Below are 24,354 nucleotides of genomic sequence, written 5' to 3' on the forward strand. Positions count from 1 at the left end.
TTTAGTGAATGAACCTTTGGGGAGGATAATGGCTCAGGCTCGCAGCTCCACTTCCGCACGCCCGTCATTTGAAACAGTCCGATTTCCAGGTCGCTCATTCATGGCCTGGTCCCTGCTGAGCACGCGGCTCAGAGAGAGTGAGGGAAGCCTGGTAAAGGATCGCCCTCAAGGGAGATGGGGGGTTGTGGGGGGGGCTGCGTGACTGTGAGTGTGTATGTGAGTGTGTGTGGCAGGGGGAGGCTGGAGGAGTGCTGGTGGAGAGGAAAAAAAAAATGGAAGCATATGGTTTGTGAAAGAACACTACAATATAAATGGCCCCAATGTGCATCGCATGGCATTCACTCTTACGTGCAGCCGGTTCAGGCTCTCGTCTCCCTCATGCACTTTTCCCATGAACACGCAGCTTGAGTCGGGATCACACATATGGTCTACTGCTGCACTGTCTGACAACTGTAGGTCCAAAAGAGCAAAGCTGTGCAGCGATGTCAAACAGGTTATTTGTTAGCCGCATTTTCTGAAAGGAATGGATATATTGTCATTGAGAAATCTCTTTTTCAAAAGTTTGGATGAAAAGTTTGAGTAATCTATGTGTGTGAATGTGCATTTAAAAGCTTGACATGTAAAAATGTGTATTTCTTGCTTATTTTTTTGCACTGTTTGTGGTATAATGTGAATCCAGAGAGGAAACAGCTCAGCTTCAGTCTTGCAGCCTTTGTCGGGACTTTCAGTACACAGACCATAAGTGTTATCAGTGTACAAGAGCTGTTCTTTCCTTTCTCGATTCATCCTTTGTTCTCTGTGCACCTGTTTTGGTACAGGTGTGCACCACTCTTGTTCTATTACCGCAGTATCAGCGGGAAAACAAGGTGCTGTATTCTCAATCTGGTTTATTCTGATCTGTGTTGGCTGGTTTTGAATGCATGACACGAAGACAAAAAGAAACTTCACTAGCTCAGTCCTCAGCTTCACAAAGTAGGCATTTCTTTCAGGGCTTGCAATATTGAGTTGCATTTTATCGCTCTGCATTCCTGTTATTTTGTCCACCCTGTCGTGCATGACCTGTCACATCCTCTCACACAAACACCCACACACCAGCATTTTAAAACGTCTAGGCTTGATTTGTGACGGTGCACGAACCCAAATGGAATACAGACGCGGTGAACACCTGGGTGGCCTTTGGAGCCGACGAGCAAAAAGACACGGCTTGGCTTTCGTTTCTCTCATTTAGCAGAAACACATGATCGGGCATAAATGAGACACACAGATTTGAGTGACTTCAGCGACTGCAGTTCAGTTCAGTCTGTAGATTCAGACACAATTTCAGCAACATTCTGACCTGAACTGTGTCTAATTTCCGCAGCAGAAAACAACATTATGAGGCTGGATGGTAAAGGGGGTCCGCTCAATCAGGTAAATTTGGCCTAGACGGCATGTTGCAAAAGTCTGGGCAGCTGATAGCAACAATGAGTTTCCATGAAATGCTGCACGTGTTTGTTTGATTGTCTTGATTGCTTATTGGCTGCTGCTTGCCGCGGAGTCTTCAGCTGCTTGGAATATTCCACTAAAGTAGCGGTGGGAGGGGAAGAAAGAGCGATGGCGGGCGGGACTGAATAATAGAAAGATGGATGGCGGACAGTGAATCGAGAGAGCACGGACGGAAGGATGGGAGAATAGAGAGCGGATCTGTGGATCCACCATGGGAAGGTTCCAGTAATTGTTGGAGTTTATTATGTAGCCAGAGGAAATTGTACCCTTTGCCACCCACAAGCACTCAATGGTAACTATCAAGTTAAACTGCCAAAGTGAGACGTTGTGACAAAGCCGCCTTTTAGAGATGAGGGATGACAGTGAGATGGGGATGGGGTGGGGGTTAAAGCTCGTCTCCTGGGAGTAGGAGGGGCAGTGTCACCGTTTGGAGCTGTTGAAAGCAACACAATGATGCCTGGTATCAGGTTTGCCTGTTTGACAAATGGATCTCCTGCTGTGATCGTGGCGAGTGCAAGAGCCCTTATCTGTTAACAACAACGGATAGAGATAAATATTAAACGTTCACAGGTAAGTGTACAGCAACGTCGATGGCATTGGAATACCACTGTGGCAAGTATCATCAAAAGCTAAATGTAACAACTGTCCCTCATTACACTTTGAAATGTTATCTGTAGAGGCTGAACTGAAGAGAGCAGCACAACCAGATACCCTGTAATGACAAAATCCCCTTTTATATTAGAGTTGTTCGTACGTGTCACTCTGCCGTCAATGCTGGACGCTCTGCAAGGGACCGTGTGAATATTACACTCATAGTAATGTAGTCAAGCGTGTCCAAGCACTTGTTTAAGTACTGGCTCACTTTTCCTCATCGCTGTTTGGGTGAAGAAGGCTGTAGGTTCAGGGGTTAAGGTTAGACCTAATCAGTTGTAGGCTTGTTTTTCAGACGTCCCCCTTTGCGGAATCCAATCCAAAACCAAGGGTCCTGCTGGGTTTTCTCAATTCATATTTCACACAATTTTTCGGGTTGTTGCAGACAAGAGTGACTGATTTATGTGCAGAAGGGAAAAGGGAAAAGGGTTTTGAGAGGCTTAGCTTTCTGAGACAAATCAAGACCATGTTAGGTCGATACAACAATCCACGTTCTTTCCGTTTGTTAGTATTGAATCATCCTAATACCATTTAAAGAAATATTTAAAATCCAGGCAGTGTAATCACTCCCCTAAGGTCGCAACGGCCGAGCAGCGAAACAATCATAGTAACAACTCACCCCAAAAACTTGAAAAACTTCTCATTACTCTTGACATGTAAGAGGCCGTGACAAAATAAACACAGGCTGTGTTTGTTTGCAGTTAGTCACAGTCAATGTCCAAAAAGAACTGAAGACGTCGAACACAATGGAAACACAGGCCGTCATCACCCCCCTGCGTATAAATGACCCATTATAATAAAGGATGGCTGTCTCCAATTATTTACACCGCAAATTTGACACAGAGTCCAGCATGTTGGAACTTTTCATTCTGCAGATGTGATAAGGAATAAACACAACAAAGACAAATTGAAGCAGGTTGACATCAACAAACTTGTTCTGTGCATAAGTACATGGCCACCGTCTGCCACACACACATAAACACATACACATTTACTTATCTGACCGTGAAAGGAGACATCTTCCTCACCTACACAGAAAAAAAGCCTTTGAACTCGGTGTCTGCGCTTCTCGATTTACCCTGGCCAATAAAACCGCACACAAATCTTCGATCCTGGCTCAGTAAATCAGAGTGAGCGCTGATCAAAGCGGCGCTGTGAATCTTACATGGCATATCCTGCATTCCTCACTAAACACATTCACATGTTACACTCAAGAGCATAGCACTAGTTTATTGACCTCTTATCCATTTCAGGCACTGAACTCTGCTTTTAGTTGGAGCTAAATTCATCTTGACCTTTCTCATGAGTATGATCTCCAAACAGCAAAACTTGTTCTCTGCACAGATGCAAAGATTCAGTCTGACAGTGGATACGCTGTGTGTTCTCTTTTTTACCAAGATGACAGTTTTGACTAGTATATCTCACCCAAATACACACACACACACACACACACACACACACACACACACACACACACACACACATGCATTTTGGACTCTTGATAAGAGCAAGTAAATCAGACCAGGTCAAAATTTTATCCCAATTCTTCCATGACATGAAACAGCTATAATAATTATTATTAATAAGAATATTAAGAATAATAAGTATGATAATAATTTCTATATTGGTGATAATGGGTGAAATGATTGAACATATTGTAAATACACTGTATATACATAGCATCTCATGAATATTCATGATGGAACTGTCCACTAGGTGGCACGTTGCCTTCGAACAAGGTCTGGGGGTCGAATCCCGTGCCTGCCCTGGTCCTTTCGTCGTTGTGTATGCATCTTCTCACAGTGTCAGTGTGTGTAGACTTTAAAGAGTTTAAATCATAACAACCTTGGAAATTGCTACATTTCTTCTCCAAATTCTTCCCTCACTGGCATGATCCCAGTAAATGCTGAATATTCTCTAATGTTTACATCATCTCATCCACACTGTTCTTGTTTCAGTTTAGCTGCAATGGATCAGGAAGTTAATGTTTAAAGTAACATCTTTGTTTATTACACCGGTTCTACATGGTAGCTGTTGATTTCTTTCCCTATTGGTCAAAGGCACATGTGTGATGAGGAAGTTAGAAGATTACAATGATTACAATGAACATGATTAGAACTTGCATCCTGCTATCAAAGCAGTTATGTGGGTGTAGCATTTCTAGTTTGAAATATAACAGAAACTCTATTGGTCATGCATAAACATAGGTTTGGCACGAAAATGAAGCATGATTACTAACGGACAACAGGCATCAAACGATCATTCCCAATGCAAAATACTAGCTCTAATGTTAATTATGTTGTAACAAAATCAAACAAAAATGTCAAGTATTCTCTGTTGTCTGGCCTTTTCCGTGTTCAGATCTGATCCCGGGTGGCCTTTCTTTCATAATATCCTCATTCTTTAATTTGGCTGATGTCTTAATGGCCTCTGTGCAAAACAAAAGTGTGTACACTAACAAACTGCGAGTCCACTCTGAGGCTGACATTCGTTTTAACACTCCACTCAGTTTGGCACAGGTGAAGCTTGACGTAGCCAAACCAGATGTTCCGACACTGAAACAGTGAGAAAAGAGTCATGACCGCTGGCGTGTGTGTGAGATGAACATCAGCAGGTGCAAATGTTGTTAATATAATGATGGAGGAGCTGTCAGGAGGAGAAATACATCCCATTCAGAAACAAACTCTCCAGCACATCACATCTGCTGCTGAAGATTTTGTTTGTTATTTACGCAGCGAACTGTCATACAATAACAGACTCAAGCAGCGATACGACATGAAATACTTTGGACAATCAATGTATAAACAAAATGAAACCACATTAGCTACAAAACCCTGCAGACGTATACATAGCTGTATATAGACATCATCCATCAGAGATCATAAACTTAAGGTGGTATGCAGATGTGAGGCCTTGCAAAACAAAAATTGTTTGAGCACATGTTGTCTGATTGGTAACTTGTGCATGAAGTAATTGGATCTATTACTTGGACGACCTGCTTAATGTCCATATAGGAGCGTTCCATCTGAGACATTCCAGGAGAATACGGACAAAGCTCTGTGGCGGTGCAGCATGTGTTTTTGTTCCCTTTGCCTCTTCAGTGTTTCCTAAAGTGTCCTCAGTTTCCCTGCCCGGTTTTATAAAAATACATCTAAACTTCATAAGTAGAAAAACAGAAAAATGAATAAATATAAATACAGACAACATGGGCAGAGGGGAAATGCTATGGGGTTTGGCGCATAAGGGAGCATTCCTTCCTCCCTCCAGCTCATCTTACCAATAATAGAAAAATTGTCTTGTTTGGAGACTAACGCTCCAGCAGCTCAGTGTGTCCGGCTTCTAACTGATGCATACACAGCCTGTAGGTGAGGTAATTAAAACACATACCTCTGCCAAGGCCTGGTTGTCATCCAGTTATGACTCCGTCTCTCAGTGATGAAGTTTAGACCATGGCTTGTATGAATAGATGTGGATACGAAGGAAAAAGTAATAGAGCAAATTGTAAATGTGAGTATTTCAATGGCAGTATCAGGGGGAGATCGCTACCAAAAATGGATCAATTCATATCCAATCTGCCCACTAAATTCCATTGAAATCTGTCAATCTACTCTAATCAATGTATTTACGTTTTGCGATATCCTGCTGACAGACTCACACACACACACACACACACACACACACACACACACACACACACACACACACACACACACACACACACACACACACACACGCACACACACACACAAACACACACACGCAGAGACAACCGAAAACATTAACTTGCCATAAATGAGGTCCACATGAGACAACAAACAGACCTCCAAAGAGGCCAAATCATGTGTTTAACAATCCTAAATGCACCAGTAAGAAAGAAAAAATGCTAAATTATCTAATATGTCGACGGCAATAATCTGAAATATGCCAAAATCAGACAAACCACATCAACAAGGAGGGACAGTGGTCAAGACAAATGCAAACGGCTGAGTGGAAACTCACCAACAAATATGTGATGAACGTTTAAATCAAGAAAGAGCAGCTGAAAACATTGTTGTGTAGCTTATATTGTAGCAATGAAACTGTTTACTTTACCACTAAATTCCTTTTGATGGCGGATTAACGTCTTTCTATCTAATCCCTGTACACCAGATGACATGAAAGCGGAGAGCCATGCAGCAAATCCTGGAACGTCCAAATGTGCTGCTGAAAAGACTCATACTGTCACTGTCATTTCTTTAATCAAGCACTCATACACACCATTCTTCTTCTGCAGAAAAACACAATGAGGAAGTGATTGCAGATGACTGGAGCCTTCTTCATATGATGAACAACATCTGACATAATCCTGGGCTGACTCAGATATGTTTGATTCCTCGGCTGAATTGAGCAGTGGGTTTAATAAATCAAACGGCCTCTTTGATGCTCATCATGTCTCGCTAAAGTTTTCCTGACATGAAATCTGTTTGTGCTCCTTTTTTAACAGCTCTGGTGCTTTAGTGCCTTTTGCAGTAAGTCATGAAATACCACCCGGTTGTCCACTACCTGCTCATGTAGTGATTTAATAGACAGATGGAGGAAAGGGGGGGGGGGGGGGGGGGGGGGGTTGTATTGTGTTTTCTCCCCAATCAATTCCAGGGAAGTTAAAGCAGTCCAGCACAAATATGTTTGCTTTGTTGCCACAGCTCAGTGAACACGTGTTTCTAAATTTCCAAATTTAAATTATTTGATTTATGGAAACATAAATCATCCATGGATCCCAAAGCTGACATGATGCACGCTCGCTACGTTTATATGAAAGGTTAAACGTAATGTGTGGGCAGTAAATCAGTTTATTCAGAGGCCTGTAAACCAGCATGAAATCAGGATAACATGGTTTTACTTTGCATGGAACAAAAAGCTTTGCTCAGGTAACCTTTGTTCTCAAGTGCTTGTGCCGATCTTAGAGTTGTTTGTTCTCTCTGTGTTCATCTTTCTTTATATGTGTTGCCTTGATAGGTACAGACAAAAGAACTAATTCAAATTAAAGCTGAGGTTCTCAAACTGTGGTTACGTGTACCTCCAGTGTTCTGATGATTTCTGCAGACTCTATGGAAATTCTGTTACTGGGGAAAAAAATTAAATCAAATAAAACTTTTCTAAGTCTAACTTTTGAACGCTGGTGTAGCTCATACTGTAAACTTGCATGTAGGGGAGTTATTCCTTACATAACACCGTTATTCTCATGGATGATGCGAGGAGAAAACGTCTTTCACCAGTCAAAGGCTAAAGTCACAGTGGGAGTAATGAAATTTCAACTCTGAAACTTAAAGCTGACGATGTGTCCACATTGCAGACACGAGCAACTCTTCCTGTTTTCACAAGAGACGCAATCATCAATCGCACTTAATCTGTCATGACATTTCTCAAAGTGACACTTCTGATGGCATCCCCCTGAGGCAGCGGAGCACTAATACACACACTGTGCTATTTCCATTACAGGCTAATGCAGCTGTTTAATAAGAGTGGAGCAGAGATACTGAGCGCTGACAATAAGCAGGGGCTGAGCAGGCACGCGTCCAGGGACTGAAAGTTGGCAGCGAGGCCTCATCTATTTGGATAACCTCGGTTGAAATGATTCTTTCCTTGGACCGTATGCTTGAATACGCTGCTGCAAGGGAGGTCATGGAAAATAATAACCGTGAACCTTGAGGCAATGATAAAATCTCAACTTTGCCAGTGTAGTGATATCTACAATCAAAGAAGCAGATTTCAGATTTACACGGTAGGCTTAGAAGAAGACGCCTCCCGGCAGAGGAGTCAAGTCTGATAAAGTTTTGGCTAATCATTTCATTATCTATTTATTCAGAATAGCCTTCAGTAAATAATGTTCTATCTGGAGGCCTTGGAATTTTTTGGAAAAACGAATGTGGACCCAAAAGGTGCTGAGGGCTTTTACATTTCCATATAAAAAGCAAAAACGGCAGGAAAACAGTTACATTTCTTTGCCAAAATCTGTTCTGTACTTTATTTGAATTACTGTCAGGAAACATTGTGGCATTTTATACTGTGTCCTAACGCTATACCTCCACCAAGGCCAAAATAAGCACGGAAAATGGTTTTGTTGAAATAACAAACTGGTCCAAAGAAATACTATAATATTAATACTTGAAATTAACTGTTTTGTTTTTAAAGATTTCCCGACCAAAATTCATATTTTTATTTTTTTAAGTTCTCCTGCTCAAAAGCCCACCGACAACACAGTTAAAAACATAACATCCCAGTTATTCTTCTGCAGAAATGTTGTTTCATACATGGGTGTGACGCTGGATGTACTTGTTAAATATGCATATGTGTTCAATCATCCTGACAGAAGAGGATTCCACTGACATTTTCTCATAATCCAAGAATAATATTAGACACTGGATTTTAGTTCCCAAGATAAAAGATGAAGATTGATTGTTTATAATGTACGGACTCAGCGCCAAAGGGAAAGATGTCTCCAAGTATCCACACATATGGCCTCTGTGGTCAGAAACCGTGACTGATATGGTTTAAGGAGCTCATGTCAATTTATCCACATATGATTTCAGTGGTAATAAATCCTTTTTCTATTATTCTGGCTTTGCTCGGGATTAGAAATGTTTTTGTTCAGAAAGCAAAGATAAAAGCACGAGAAAAATAAAAGCCATTTTTGCGGCGTCATCATCATCTGTCGTCATCACCGCTGTCATCACAGGCATCATTCTCATCAGCTGACGCATTCGCCATCGCATCGGGCGCAGATGTTAGCGAACCATCTGAACTCAAGCAACTCAGGCCTTCTGCTGGCTCGAGAAGATTTGACGTTTCTGCCACAGAAAATGATACTGAGCCACGTAAACCCAAACTACATTTATTAAGTGATTTAAACAGTGCCAACATGGGCACCAAATCAAAGCCTTCCAATGAATCACTCAGCCTGTTTGTTTAGCTGGCAGCTTAACAGACAGTCAACCTGCCTGTGTGAAGTCCTTCATTTGTATTTTCTGCTGACACATTCTGGAAAGTGACAGTCACTCTCTCATTAGTAGGTTTTTGGTCCAGAGGCCAGAGCCTGTGGGTGGCCTGGCACCCGAGAAAAGCGCTTTTTCGGTATCTAACGCTTCTTTCCATGGAGACCTGAAGTCTCCAGTCACCCTCCATGTGCTCTTTCCAGTGTGTGTGGAGATAACCGGTCAAATGCAGCCAATATTTCCTCAAATAGAAACCTTATCCAAACATAGGTAGAGCAGAGTCGTTATTTTCAATGAAAAGCACATGTGAAAGAAAGTGACTGGACACTTCTCTGATTGGAAACACAAGGTAGTAAACTGTAGCGTTTGGTGATGAATAATTACTGTGGGATTCTGCTTTTTACCATCTTGGAATGTGTGAAAAGGATTTATTGTGTCTCTCTCCACCATTAATTGGGGAGTTACTAAACCAAGGGCAATATTTTAAAATTGGCTGTAATCATCTCTGTCAAATGGAGCTGCTCCTCTCATGAGTAGAACTGTTCATATAATAATATCAAAGCCGAAGAAGAGGCACAAAGAGGAAGAAAGATAGCTTTCATTTAGTTTCACACCTTTTTTCAAATAAAAATCATTAAACATCTGGTGAACACATTTACATTTACATAAGAGGTCACTGTTGGAATTTTCCTAAATGACTAAAGGAAAATGTTATTTCATTATTTTTTTTACCCAAAAGGACTGAAAAAGGAGACAACAAATGAGACCCAGCTGATATTCTAATAAAGGACATGGATATGGACGATACTGCAAAGGAAAATGCTACATATTCTTAACATAATGGTGCTTTTGGAGATAGGATAGAAGAGATACACTGTTGCTTACTGTAGATGTATAGTGGCAGTATACGGTCTGTAAACAGAATAAAGACTCAAGTGATAATAACAAACACCTAAAAGGTTTGCGGTCTCCTCTCTCAGGTCTCCTTGCCGTGTATTCATCCATATTTTTTCAGTTAGAATGTTTGCACAGACACCATAAAAGGGATAAAAGCATAGTTTATATCTTTATATTCTATTATTTATAGTCTCATATGTATATTTTATATATCATATTGTAATACCATATATTATATAATGTTTATATATTGTTATTTTAATATTATAAACACCCTCAGATCAAAATGGCATAAATCAACATCTTTACTACCAAAGTAAAAGCATGATTATGTGATTGTAAATCCGTTTAATCAAGCATGTAAATGACTTACAATCTTATAATGAGGCTCACCTGTCATAGTTACTTTTGTGGGCCTGCAGAATCTTTGTAATTCCATTCATGTAAACATCATTACCTTTACCTCAGCCGCATTACAGACAAAAGCTAAGCACAGCATGCATGTGAATGTAGTAAGAATCATTTCATTCAGTGTTAATATGATATGATGCATGCAATGTGGGTGCTTTTACTCTGTTTTTGCTTTGCGACACCATAACCAAGGGGATTTACAGCACAACACTTGTAAAGCATGAATAATACCGTGTTGTGTACTGTATATTGCAACATGGTAGAATTCTGAGGGTCATTCTGGCTCCAAATCAGGCTCATACATCCTCTGTTTCATACAACAAAGGAGGAAAAGCAAAAATAGCCACATGCTTCATTTGTAAATACTGACCCAGCTGCTGAAACACTTTTCATCCGCTTTAATCTTATTTAGCATGTGTATCATTTGTGGTAGAGGGGCTCAGTTATAAAAAAGTTTTGGCTGAAATGCAAAAGTACTTGTCAAGCTCTGGCCAATACATAAAATGTACTTTGAAGACACTAAAAGCATGTTAAATAGAACAACAGCAGTGCCACAATGATGATGCATGTGATGGTGGCGCAAATTGCATGTCTCCTGTTAGAGATGATAGAAAAAATGTGTTGCTCTCATGGGAACAGTCCAACTAGACCCAGTAAAGTTGTAGCATAATGTTCTAAAATTGTAAAGCTTTGTTTATAAAGTGGCCCATTGGAGAGATTTCAGCACATGTTGTGGGATTGTGTGAAGTGGTGAGCACAGCGATGCTTTGAATGATGTCATTAGGAGTGCCACCATTTCAATGTAATCACGATTGTAGTTATAAGAACGCAATAAAAGAGAAATAAGAATCAAAAGTATCCCCGGCATTTGTCACTGTATGTGTGGGATGAAATACATTTCCAGATAATCCTGTCCATCTGTAGTGCATCAGCCTGTGATGCTTACATAAAGACTTTTACATTTGCACACACATGAAAAATATGAAACAAAGTCACATTTGTTTTCATGACCTGCAAATTATCCAAGGATGTCTTTTATCAGAAAATCCTCAAAACACATTCCAAATTATCTTGATTTGGATTATCTGCTCAGTTACCGTGGTAACTCACAACAGCACAAACAGTCAAACTTTTTTTTTACGCTCAGTGGCCCAGTGCAATTCTTTAAGGGTATTGTTTTAGTTAAGATAAAAGGGCTCTGCGCTATTTGTAGCATCAATTCAGCATCAGATCGGACCGAATGCACCAGTAAATAATAAGGCCTGTGTAAGCAATGATACAAAATACATTCTTTTATTCATTCATCATTGTAAATACACAAATCAGCGTAAAGTATTCACACAAACAATATTGAGTTGGGTATAATTCACCATTTACACACCATTTACACAAACTACTTGGGAAATGAATGTGCTTGCCTTTGTTTTATGGACATGTTCCAGTCTGTAACACCGTGTCAAAGCTACGTAATCATGTCACTCCCCTCGCCTACACGCCACACCTGGATCACTTCAACTACCTTATTTTGAATCTATCCGACTGGGCTCATCCTATGTCATCCGTATACTCTTCTCACCTAAATAACTTTGCTGCAACATTTAAGCACTCATATTTCTATTATATGTACATGATATACATTGATTCTTAAATACATTTTCATTGTTTCCAATCTATTTACAATATAAGAGCTTATTGATATTTCTTAAATGGTTACAAAAATGTGTACTTGATGCTCTAAAAACATGAAAGTAAAAAGGAGGCGAGTGTGATATTGGATTGACGTGTGTGGTTGAAGTGTTACTGAAAGGGACGCATTGTTCCAAATCCAGTACAGCAAAAAAAAAACGGCACAGTATCACCAGAAGAAAGTATGCAGTCATCTGTAAAAAAAGAGAGACACATAAACGGGGCCGTGCAGCGTCAACAAAATGCTGATTTAAACGGCAGAAAACAATGGTGTATTGAGAGTTTTTTTGCATTTCTAATCAATCCCCTCACCTCTCCATTCATGCAGTAGAAATGAATAGAATCGCGCTTCCATTGTGTCCTGGAGTCGCGTTCTTGTGAGCTTAAAAGCAGCGTCATTCTCAGCTCGCTATCAGAATGGGCGCCAGGAAGCCTGCAAAGAGCAGCGCCTCAATGCAAACGGTTTGATCACAATGGACTGCGGCTGTAACTGACGGATCAAACGGAGCAAATACTTTATCTCTCCTCTTGTGGGTACAGATTGGGTACGAGGATTGACCGTTCCAACGTACCTCACCGGATGCTTCTAAATGTTCTGCCTTTCTTTGGTATGAAAGAACCTCATTAAGTGTCGGATTGAAATTGCAGAGTTACGTTATATGTGTCAAGCTCTTGTTCCAATGTGTTCCATAAAAGACCAGTATGATATGGAGAACGGGATGTGTGCATGCCGACAATCCCTAAAAACCCCAAACTACCAAACTTAGCGATGAAACAAAGACAACGACGGATCATTAGTTTGCAGAGTGTAGTGTTTTGTAATATTATGGCTTCTGTGTAAATACGGTATCTGCCCTACTGGCTATATTCATAAGATGAGGGTTATTGGAAGACCGTGTGTCAGGAACTGTCATCTGAAAAACATCCACAACCGCCGCAGCATCCATCCTGTCTGACTCTGCGGCTTCCTGAATGCTGCGAGAAAATGAAAGTCTGTGAGCGGGTGAGCTTATTGGCGTGAGGTGTGTGATGTGTATGTGTGTGTGTGTGTTTGTGTGTGGTGTGAGAGAGAGAGAGAGAGAGCGTATGTGTAGGTGTGTGCAGGGACAGACCACTCACAGCAAACACATTAAAGCATTCCCATTCCATCTTTCGCTTTCTGAGTAGCGAGCTTGAACCCGCACAGTCCGCTCTGTCTCTTGTTAGTCTCTGTCTCTTTACTCCTTTTTCAGTACGGCCACAACTCATCCTTTAAAAAACGTCCCCCCCCCACCCGCCCACCCACCCACCCCTGGCAGACGGAGACAAAAGGCCTCCGCGCCGACGGGCAGCTGCCTCCACTTCAGATCTTCTGGCACATGTGCAGCCTGGATTTGGAGGAGGAGGTAGCGTCTTTCCACACCTTGCAGGCGAGGCCCTTGGCACAGTCGCAGCGCTGGAAGATCTCCAAGCCGTGAGAGCCCTTCTTCCTCTGCTTGGTGCACACCTCCCCCTGCCTCAGCACCGGCTTGCAGATCTTGGTCCAGAAGTGGCGGGCGCAGCAGTAGCCCTCAGAGCAGTCTGACGAACGCAGGCAAGGGTCGCCTTCGTGTCCTATGAGGGAAGAGGAGGGAGAGGATCAGAGGACTTCATCGCTTATAACATGCGGCAGCACAGGGACGTTTCCAGCAAGCCCAGATTTGCACCGTTTGGTACCTTATTTAACTTTTTAGGGATACAAACGTAGACTTGGAACAGAGTTTAGTTTGCCTCAGTGCACCGGAGGAAAGGAAATGTAAAATCAACACTCATTACGCTCTTATGTCTTCCATATGAACTCTTTCTTTCTTACCAAAATGCTGACAGGCAAATATACAAGCTCCTAAACATAATTCAAGCAAACAACTTCCCGGTATATTAACCCATATCTTCCTGCTTGGTTGGAAGCTGATATTCTTGGTAGGAGGATGGAACTCTGCCACATGTAGAGTATATTTAGAATACTGGAGATGTAAATTAGTCCTGATTTTTTTTGTGAAAGACGATTGAATGACCTCCAGTGATCCTGCACACCTGACAAAACCATACATTTGATTTTATTTCCATATATTCCCCTCCTGCTTGCAGCCTTAAAGCCACTGATTCTCTTTCTAATATTATAAAAGTGTTGAGGCGTGAGAGCGAGTCATTTTTCAAATAAAAGTAAACGACCTTTGCTTAAAATAACTTTACTGACTTAAATCGTAGCTACTTAGAGTAATGTTGCTGTTTTCACACTGGTATTAGCACGGCAGCTTTTACAGTCTTAAGGCCGCATTTACAGCCCCGACTCATTTAAGCGTCTCATTAAAGGCTCGGCTTTATGGATAGGCCCTTACATGAGGCCAAATCAGGTGACACCGACGCTAAGCAGGGGGGCTCAGTGAGTTATTAGGAGTAATCATGCCAAAACCTACATTCTGTGGTTTTCCACTTGTGTATCGTACAACGTGTGCTGTCAATAAAAGTGTTTGTATGGTGGCATGGAGGTGCAGAAACAGCGGGCGCATTGTGGTTTTCTGCTCGGCTCCCTGCGCCGCGCTTTTACGCCCAGAGACGCTGACATACGAGCAGAGGGGTAATTATCAACACAGTCAGCTGGCGTCACCCGCCAAACTCTGCGGGACACGACGCAGACAGCCGAGAACAGACAGACAGAAAGAGAGATTCAGACCGGGGTTTGGCAAAGAGGAAGTGAGGCGTTGGCGGTGCCGGCGGACACGACTGGGTATCGCCGTCACATCCTACCTTTGAGAGAATGCTTAGCGTGCGCTTTCCCAGTCTTCCTCCAGGTGTGGTCCTTGGTGGAGAGCTTGTTATGTTCGTCTAAAGCCGAGATGTGAGGCGAGGGGATGCTCTCTGAAACGGCGATGCAAATATCTGCAGATGGAGCGAGAAGAAGAAGTATGTTGAGGTCAAATGTCGCGGAAAAAAAGCAACCCAAAGCACATAATTAACATCTATAGCTCGAGATCGCTAACAGCCTCATGCAATTCAGACTTCAACTTCTAATATGTTTCAGCTATCTGGGTACTGTCTGTCTGCCTCAGGTCTGTCTGAAAGCATGTGTTCAAAATCATTTCAGCGTATTGGCTGCTTCACTAAATCTCTGGGCTCAATCCTGCAGAATAATTTGCTGGGCGACCTAAAACTGTTTTTTATTTCCCGCATATGTGTACATGACAGGAAATCAAAGGGCTGAATCGAACCACGCAGTCACAATATACAGCAAATGCCAACTAACTTTGTGTGCGTGTGTGTGTGTGCTTGTGTGTATGTGTGTTGGTGTATCAGCTACGTACAATTGCTGCAGCGGTTCCCGGGGCAACACATGGCGTCTCTGTGGCAGCGCTTCTTCCTCCTGCGGCAGGTGAGGCAGCGAGACGGCGCCTGCTGCGGGCTGTGGCAGTAGCTGCCCACACTGCACTCCTTGTCACTGCTGCATGGATACGCCTGTTGAAAGAAAAACATGCCTTTACTCAGAGTTTGTGGAGGGGAGAAAAAGCCACGAAATTTGCATATTTGTAATGGTATCAGATTCAATAGCGCAAACAAAATGCATGTAAGTATGTGTGATGCACAGTAGAGACGTAGTGGAAACAGGGGGGGAAGGAATTCACGCCACGTGGACGCAAGACGTGTAAATTGGCTGTAGCGTCAAGAAAACTACCTCCAACCATTAAACCATGATTGACAGCTGACACAACACTTCCCCTAGTGGCAAATGGTGGTATTTCTTGGGGAAGACTTAAAGCTTTGGATATTTGGTGTAAGTGTTTTTAAAAAGTTACGTACCGTAGCTTTAAAGCCCATTAAAGTCCAGGATGAGGTGATTTACTGTTGCAAATCTCACCCACTGTTTACAAGCATGTACAGGTCAAACCCTTGTATACACCATTTGTGAATTATGCAGTTTGTTTGACCTTGGGATCTTTCCTTGAGGCGGAATTAAAATAAGATCCAGTGTTTTTATATTCAGTGTTTTTACATTCTAACTACGTACACATGTGACTGCAGTGTGGATGACTGTCATCCAGTATAGAGTCATGCATCGGCACACATCGACTGGGGGGCCACTTCCACCAGAGACCGACTGGATGGTGGCGATCACACTGGCTGAAGTTCAATGCCATTTTCTGATCAGCTGATGTCACCAAAAATGTTCCTTTAAATGGCCGATCTTCTTCGAGGACCAGGCAGTGTCAGGCTATCTGACGCCTTAGCTGTTAGTGGCTCCCACCCTAACTTTATTCAACGTTTTTTCTCGGGAAAACTGATAATTCATCCATGCACAACACCTCCAAATGTGTTTCTTCTCATTCGCCCCTGTTCCACATTTGCACCATCTCGCCTCCACGTCTGCGCTCTGCTAGATGCAACTGAGATGATTCACGGATTTGCAAGAACCCAATATAGAGTCTGACATGTTTAATGTTTCAATCAAAAAGAAACAGATTTTTAGAAGGCACTGGTTTGGACATTTTTACCAGCAAACGCTCAACGATGAAGAGGATTCTACAGGATTCAATTTATGACTTCATAGTGAGATTCTTGCCATGCTGATGATTTCATGTTATTTCTAATAGATGGGTCCATTTGAGCTTGTGTAAGATGATTGATCACTGGTCCTTTTTCGGGTCAAATGAGTCGTGGAAAATTCAACCCTCAAGCAAAGCAGCGTGACCAAAGACCTGGAAGTCTTTCTACGTCAACGCCTCAAAAGCATCACTTTGCCAAGTTTTGTCCGTAAATATTAAAAACAATTAACCCCTAATGACATCTAGGAACAAGGACTGATTGCGTGATTTTGCAAGATTTCTTCCCTAAATGCCTCAAAATAAAGCTCACTGGCATTTGGTTTATGCTCACATCACACAATGACATCTGAAAAGAACATCTGAACAGCAACATTTGTTTCCTGATTGAACATCCTGATTACACTCGATAAGCCACAGATCTTTGGAACCGTTGAATGGATGCCTCATACTTTAGTAGAAACACAGTTCTCAGTTGTCTCATGTTCAACCAATGGACTGAGGTGACCAAGTAGAGACAAAGCGCCCTCTTACAAACAGCATCTACCATCCAATCAACCCCAGGTCTCATTTTCTATAACAACTTCAGCTGGAACTGTTGTCATCGTCTAATTCTTAACACATGGAAGTCTTGTCACTGTTAGACTTGGATCAGGAGCAAAGGAGCTCGACGTAAATTGATTAGGAATCAGACAAACTCTTCAAGAGAGAGAGACAACTCGACGCTGTGGATCGGCTCCACATCCGCCACGGATATCTCAATCTGGTTTCCATGCGTTGACGTTGACTTCAGGATGTGTTTACTAATCCTACAGCTACCTATTTAATCTGCATCACTGAAATGGGGAAACGGAGGAACCTGCCAATGTAAACCATGTCCGGGGTCAGACTGACATTACAACAACGTGTTACGCTGGCACACCACCGCCAGCGCCACAAGCACATTTAGCTGGCACTGCACTGACACATCCCATTAAGCGTGGCTTACCACCGACAAACACGGGACAATTAACATAAACTAACTTTAAATCAGACTGAAATCATTACAGGTCTCCGTAAACAGCAAACTCCATCTAGGTTATATAGGCTCAGCTGTGAGGGTCTCTCCTACACCGAAACAGGCATCATTCCAAACACGAATGTGCACCACATGTTTAAATCTACTCTACATCAATTTCTCAGGACATTATATGTTATTTGATACGGTTGATTTTAAGAATGTGAACAACATTGTAAACCATTCAGACTTTCTCTCAGTGAACACGTGGAGGCAATGATACAGCCGAGGGAAGGAATACTGAAGCGAACGCACATCCATCATCATGACAGGTCGCCGTACTACACACAGTTAATGTGTCGGTGAAAGTGACCAAACCTTGACTTTTTTTCCAATAAATTCCTTAATTAATATCACAGTGATAAATCTTCTTATAATATAACAAATCATTTCCAAGTCCTTATTTTAAAGCAAAGCCTTTCTGTTTCTCTGTCAATTACCCATTTAGAATAACATGTACATTGACACGATCCATTAGCGTAACCACAGCCGAGGAAAGAAAATATGCAGGACCAAATCACAAAAACTCAGAGGAGAGGTCCAAGAAAGTGCAGCGGGAGTTTTTCAGTGACGTGAAAAATGTGCTGTTATCTAAATATGAAGACAAATGGCCGCGACCACGTGCAGCAGAGTGCCTCATTCTACCTGCGCTGATTCCTATCTGTCCTCCTGGCCGGCAGGCTTGGATTGATTACTGCGCGTGATGCGTACGAGGAGAAGAAGAAGAACGGGCATCACCTCTTCCATCACGGCTCAAAACGCGAGACAACCCTTTGAAACCCAAAGATACGCGCCTGACCTCAAATCACGTCCGATCATCTCATCTTATCTCGCCTTGTTTTAAAATGCCTCCTTCACAACTTCTGAGGGACGGCGTTTCATTTGGATGCATCTCGTTTATCTTACGCCTTCAGCCCACTTTAGTCGCGTCTTTTTCCCCTGTTCCTCCCTTATTTCTCCCCCCAGACGATGTTCTCACATAAAAGGCACAGCTTTGTATCCTGCAGAGGAAGTGGGTTTAGCGCCGTGCACTCTGCAGCCCGTCTCGGTATGCCGGAGAGACGATAAAGGCCGAGACAGACGCTGAGCCACAAGGGAAGCCTCCAGCTCTGTCTCGTGCTGCTCTCGTGCTGGTAAAGTGCCGCGGCTTTGAAGAGGAACCTCAAAATGTACGGGAGCAACAATCTACAAGGGATTTACTGCAGGATATACGGGGCTTTGAACCTTCCACCCTCTGCTCTGTGCTTCCCTTATTTACGTCTGTGGAGTCGTTCCAAAGCATGGATATAATTTGATGTAACTGCAGCATCATGCACAGAAATAACACAGTTAGTGTCTGCTCAGTTTATGTGAAGTTGGATTTAAAGTCGCGAGCTGCTACAACAAAGGAGAACTGAAATAGATCAGTGTATAGAAGCTGTGCTGCCAGTGTTGTTCTCCTCACAACTACGCTTATTGAGACTGTAAACCACAATAAAGCTTAAATAAAGTTTTTTTGGATGTTTTTCTTAACAAAAAAATCCGACACTCTCTATCTCTGTCTCACACACACACACACACACACACACACACACACACACACACACACACACACACACACACACACACACAGAGACACATGGGGAGAGATGGAGAGAGAGTACACGCATGCATTTCTTGAGTTTATGTCGTGATTGCACTTGACCTTGGGAGATCAAGCCGGTAACCTGAAACTGTGAATGGTGTTAATGAGTGGCAGAGGCCTTACGGAGTCAAATAAACTATGTCACCGAATAAACAAACTTCATATGGCCTGAAAGCACAGACAGGCCGTATCAGATAACATAGGGATGGCCGTGCCCAAGTCATATGTAAAAAGCGTTCCTTCAAACACAACTTGGCGTCTTTCATCACTCAAAACACATGTGTTTATGCGTGCGTCCCTTTGAGCGCTACAATCCCAAGTCTCCAAAACTGAGACCTTAAGTTAAGTATATATTCTCTGCTGATCCTATTCTTTGGCTGGCTGAAACACAGTCATCACAGGGTGAAAGTAACTACATTTACTCACTGTACTTCAGAAAAAAGTACATTTAAGGTATTTTTGGCCTTAATTCTGTTCCATTAATCTGACAGTAGTTAGTGGTTACTTTGCAGATTGATTATGAAAAAACACTGAGGAGAAAAAGAGAAGAGAGACTTTACTCCTTTACACACACATAAATGTAAGGGGGAAAAAAGCACAAACATTCCGGACATTTTCTAATAGGACCAGTTTACGATGGAAAACGTTGTATCTCCATTTCAAATTCCAGTGTTTCCATAAATAGAATGGCGCTTGTTCACATGGGGAGGGAAAATCTTGCACCTCCAACTTTTAGGGGATTTTCAAAGGAAAGAGGAAATGTGTTAGGAGTGGTGTGTGTGAGGAATGAGACGAGCTCGGGTCTCCTCTCCTCATTAACAAGTCCCCACCACAGTCAAGGACCTGAGCTGTGGTCCTAATGGCTCCAGGTTCAGGAACCCTCACAGCACCCGAGGGACCCGCAGCACTGGAACGGCCACAGGGTGGGAAACCTCCGCCCGGAGTGAGCGGAGCTGAGCGCTAACAAGCAGTCACACCTCCGGCTGCCTTCCTTCCCTCTCTCTCAGCTCATTACCATCACCAAACAGTCATTTTTGGTTACGAGAAGAAGCAGACAGGAATGAAAAAAAAAGAGATGTGGCCGTATTTTAATGGGCAGAGCCTTCAGACATCGCTTGTTAAAAATAATCTCTGTGTTGAATTTAAACAAAGCAACTAGTTAAGCTTGACTGACCGGCGGCTGATGAGTTACAGACACGTTCTGAGTGAATGCCGCCACACTGTCGGTTCCCTTGTGGGTTCAGAGGTTACTGCCTGCCCATGCTATCCATTTCTCTTGGTTCCCTTCCAAGGAACCAGTGCCACCCACGAGCACGAGCTGTCCAGGTCTCAGAGGCTTTTTTTTTCTGGTTTTGTCGGTTTTATTCTAGTCAGGCTGATGTGAACGGGCGAGACAAAAGGGGGGGAAAACGCTCCTCGACAGTTTGCCCCAAACTGGAATGACTGAAACGCGGAGAGGAGCCAAACCCCCCCGACGCTGGTTGGTTTGTAATTTAATGCGGCTTTTATCGCCAAACTTTGTCAGCAGCTTAAGGACATAAAAGCACATCAGGCTGTCAAATGCTTCCTATAGCAAAGGCTTCCACTAACGCTTCCAATCTGATGGATAAAACACCAAACTACACCCGTGTTTCCTGCTGCGATGGCTCGACTCGGCCTCAGCAATCTGACGCAGTTGAAAAATAAAACGAGATCAGTTGATTGGTTTATCGGGAGCTCGTGATCTTCCACGTTTCCTGCACTACGGAGCGCTCCTCATGCTCCCAATAAGCTGCTTGACGCACTGGAAAAACCTAGTCTACACTTGAGGAATGAGGATGAGGATGAAGAAGATAAGAGTACGACGACTTACAACTGAAATCCACTGCACCTACAAAACTTTAAGTTTAACACACTCAGCATTATGACAACGCAACTATAAAACTATACTGTTTCCCTTAATATAGGTGCCAGAAAATAAATCTGAGTTTATGCACGGTCATATTCCAAATTTCCACCCGAGTCTGAATCGGCACGAATCAACTTCACAAAAGCAGACAACTGTGAAAAACGTGTCGGGGTCTTATAGAAACAATAACAACATTATAAGGGAATTGGTTGTATCATAACTGTAAGTATGATGGTTGTCTTCTGCGGCGGTTAGACATCTTTGCCACACTTTGCCCTTACAGCCTCCTGAAGAGAGCAGACTTGTTATTTTTGATTTATTCTGCACATAAATGGCCACTGTATGATCAGATGCAGAAGGTCATATGGTTTGCCTGCCAGGATCAAGCCGCGTATCTGGCTAAGGTTGAGCTGCGGCTGCTATTTTACAACTCTGGAAAACCTTCTGGCAGCTGTAACACACGCACGCACGCGCACGCACGCACGCACACGCACGCACGCACGCATGCATGCACACACACACCTAACCTCCCTGCCATAAATACGATTAGCCATCTTCATTTGGACATGCTACACCATGCCCCATGACATTTTAATTTTATAACAGTGTGGTGGTCTCTGCACACACATATTGTTTCCCCTCAGTCCACTCTTCCAAACCACTCCACATTATTGGAATGGCAGGGATGTAAGCAGGCGTTCAAATTGAGGTCTGGCAGAGTCGTTTGAGGTTGGATCTCCATCTCAGCAGAGGAGAAAAAGTGGCTTTTCCATAATTTGATCCTGTTTGAGCTGGATGTCACAGCGCTGCTCTCAGCTATAGACACTTAAGACATGTCCAACACTAATCACTGAATGTGGGAATGCACAGACAGCTGTAGGGGCGGAATGTAAGCATTAGGTTAGCTTTCATTTTAGACCGCAAAGCCCAGAACTGATTAAATGAATGTGATTAAAAGTAAGAAGGTTGCAGATCCTGGTTGCAGCGTGTGTATCTCTCTCTCGTGTGTGTGTGTGTGTGTGCGTGCGTCCGTGTATGTGTGTGTGTGTGGATCTGTGATGGAGATGTGGCAGTGCCATCTGCTGCTCAAAGCGTAAGGAGCCACCAGGCCAGGTCCCAGCTCCACACAGACAGGCTCTGGATTCTACTAACTTCATAAACACTTACACTCAGCGGTGGTCTCCATGTGGGGGCACGTTTGTTTACTTGTTTGACTGACATCACCCTAGTGTTGATTCGCCAAAATCAGAACTGCCAAAAAGATACGGCAGTTACGGCAGAACACCCACTTCTGTAGAAACCATTTGTTTTTGAGGACTTTTGCCAGGCCGAGCAATAAATACACCATCACTCTCCTTTTCACCTTATAACAATGACTCGTAATGTTCACAACTTTTTATGTTTGGCAGAAAGAAAAGTGCCAAATCTCTATCACTTTGTTCACCCTGCACATGCAGCCAAACGACAGTAACACCGCACTTTGTGGAAACAGCAGGAATTGATAAGTCTTTGAGTGGGTATTAAGTGGTCGGTAAGAGAATCCCTCAGAGGCCCCACAGTAAGAATCTCATAATCCCAGCAAGCGTCTGGGTTGCTTTAATGACACTAAGAACCAGACAGAAAATTACCCCAAGTGTTAACTTTTTCTCACATTTCTCTTGGCATTAATGATTTAGTGTGGAAGTGCGCTGGAACCGTAATGTGGCGTCAGGTCTGAGAGGCAATTAGGGTTTTATGAGAGGTCCAATCCGGGCACTTTCCAATAACGATTCACACGTGAGATCGCGCTTTTATATGGCACAGGGCTGGCTCCTTTACGCGCTCACCTCAGGATCCTACACATTTGGGAGACGATACCCCGCAATTACGCACGTAAACGCGTCTCCGTGTCTACACAGCGGGTCAAAACAGCTGAGGGCGTTTGTCACTTTACTGATTATTCATAACAAATAGCCTTTACCTTAAATTACGCACAAGCTCCCTATATACACACACAGGAAACGACGCTTTTTAGGACTGTGCGTAATTCAACGATAGGCGCATCCATGTGTAGCTACGTCCCCAGACAGCGGGGTGGTTGAGGTTACCTGTGTGAGGAGGTTATATTTCTTGGTGATGTCGCTGTGGAGCGGCGCGGTGCGGTTGGTGGCAGGCGTCGGCGTCTCCTCCAGCAGCGCCGGCTTGATGGAGTTCGCTTTTGGGCGCGTCTCTGATACCTGGGACGTCCCCATCCTCAACACAGCAGCGGCAAGAAAGAGCAAAACGCAGCATCTATTCCAATTTAAGAGCAGCATCCTTGAAAAGCAAATACTGAAAGGCCAAAAAAAAAGAAAAAGGTAAAAAAAAAAGAAGATAGCGCGGACCTTTACGCGCCGCAGAGAGGTGAAGCTTGTGTCTGAGCAGCAGCACTGTGCGCTCTCGTACTGTCCATGCGTTCAGTCTGCCCGTCTGGATCACAGTAGTAGCCAATCGCGCTACAAATCAGCTATTCACCCGAGTCAGTTCCATTTACAGAACAGCTTCTTTGCTCGGAACACGGAGCTGAGAGCTGTTGATGAGGGAGAGAGAGAGAGAGAGTTAGAGAGAGAGAGAGAAAGAGAGTTAGAGAGAGGGAGAGAGAGAAACCTGACAGGAGACTTCCTCTCTGTCTCTGGCTGTGAGTGAGCACTTAGTCCTGCTGCCCGGGTGTTTTATGATCTGGGATACTTTCTTTTTATAGGATTCTAATGGGTTTGCTTCCTCCGCCCCTATTCACAACTGACAAAGAATGAAACTGATCTGTGTGCGGCACTGCTGCCTGCGCATTGTCGTCTCCACACCGGCACCAGGAGCCCCGTTGGGGAAAAAAACCTATAAAATTATACACTGTGTGTGTTTTAACTGGGCGCTTGACCCTCTTTACTACCACGCAGTTGAGCCCCGGATAGCAAATTAAAGGAATCGCAGGTTAAGATACTAAATCCTGATTGTTGTATTTTGAGGAAAGAGTGGAATCTGTGTGTGTATAAATCAAAAATATGAACTTTCAACTGATCTTACTAGACAAAACGCTACATTATGTCATACTTCAACTGAAATTGTGTTGTCTTTGTCTCTAGTGTGTTAAGCAGAATGCCGGGAATAACTTAAAA

The 24,354-nt window shown here is 43.1% G+C and overlaps 1 protein-coding gene across 1 annotated transcript; it reads right to left on the reverse strand.

The window, feature by feature from the left end:
• Nucleotides 1-13,401: 13,401 nt before the first annotated feature.
• Nucleotides 13,402-24,013, reverse strand: dkk2 (dickkopf WNT signaling pathway inhibitor 2). Its single transcript, XM_076148045.1, has 4 exons — nt 23,311-24,013; nt 15,422-15,572; nt 14,868-14,999; nt 13,402-13,694 (listed from the first exon to the last, which is right to left on the reverse strand). Exons 1-4 carry the CDS (start codon nt 23,515-23,517, stop codon nt 13,444-13,446), a joined length of 741 nt encoding a protein of 246 aa, XP_076004160.1. The 5' UTR covers nt 23,518-24,013; the 3' UTR covers nt 13,402-13,443.
• Nucleotides 24,014-24,354: the final 341 nt, after the last annotated feature.

This window comes from Genypterus blacodes, unplaced genomic scaffold (assembly GCF_046128005.1).
Source record: "Genypterus blacodes isolate CSIRO-AG114 ecotype Tasmania unplaced genomic scaffold, CSIRO-AGI_Gbla_v1 ptg000039l_1, whole genome shotgun sequence".
NCBI classification, from domain to species: domain Eukaryota; kingdom Metazoa; phylum Chordata; class Actinopteri; order Ophidiiformes; family Ophidiidae; genus Genypterus; species Genypterus blacodes.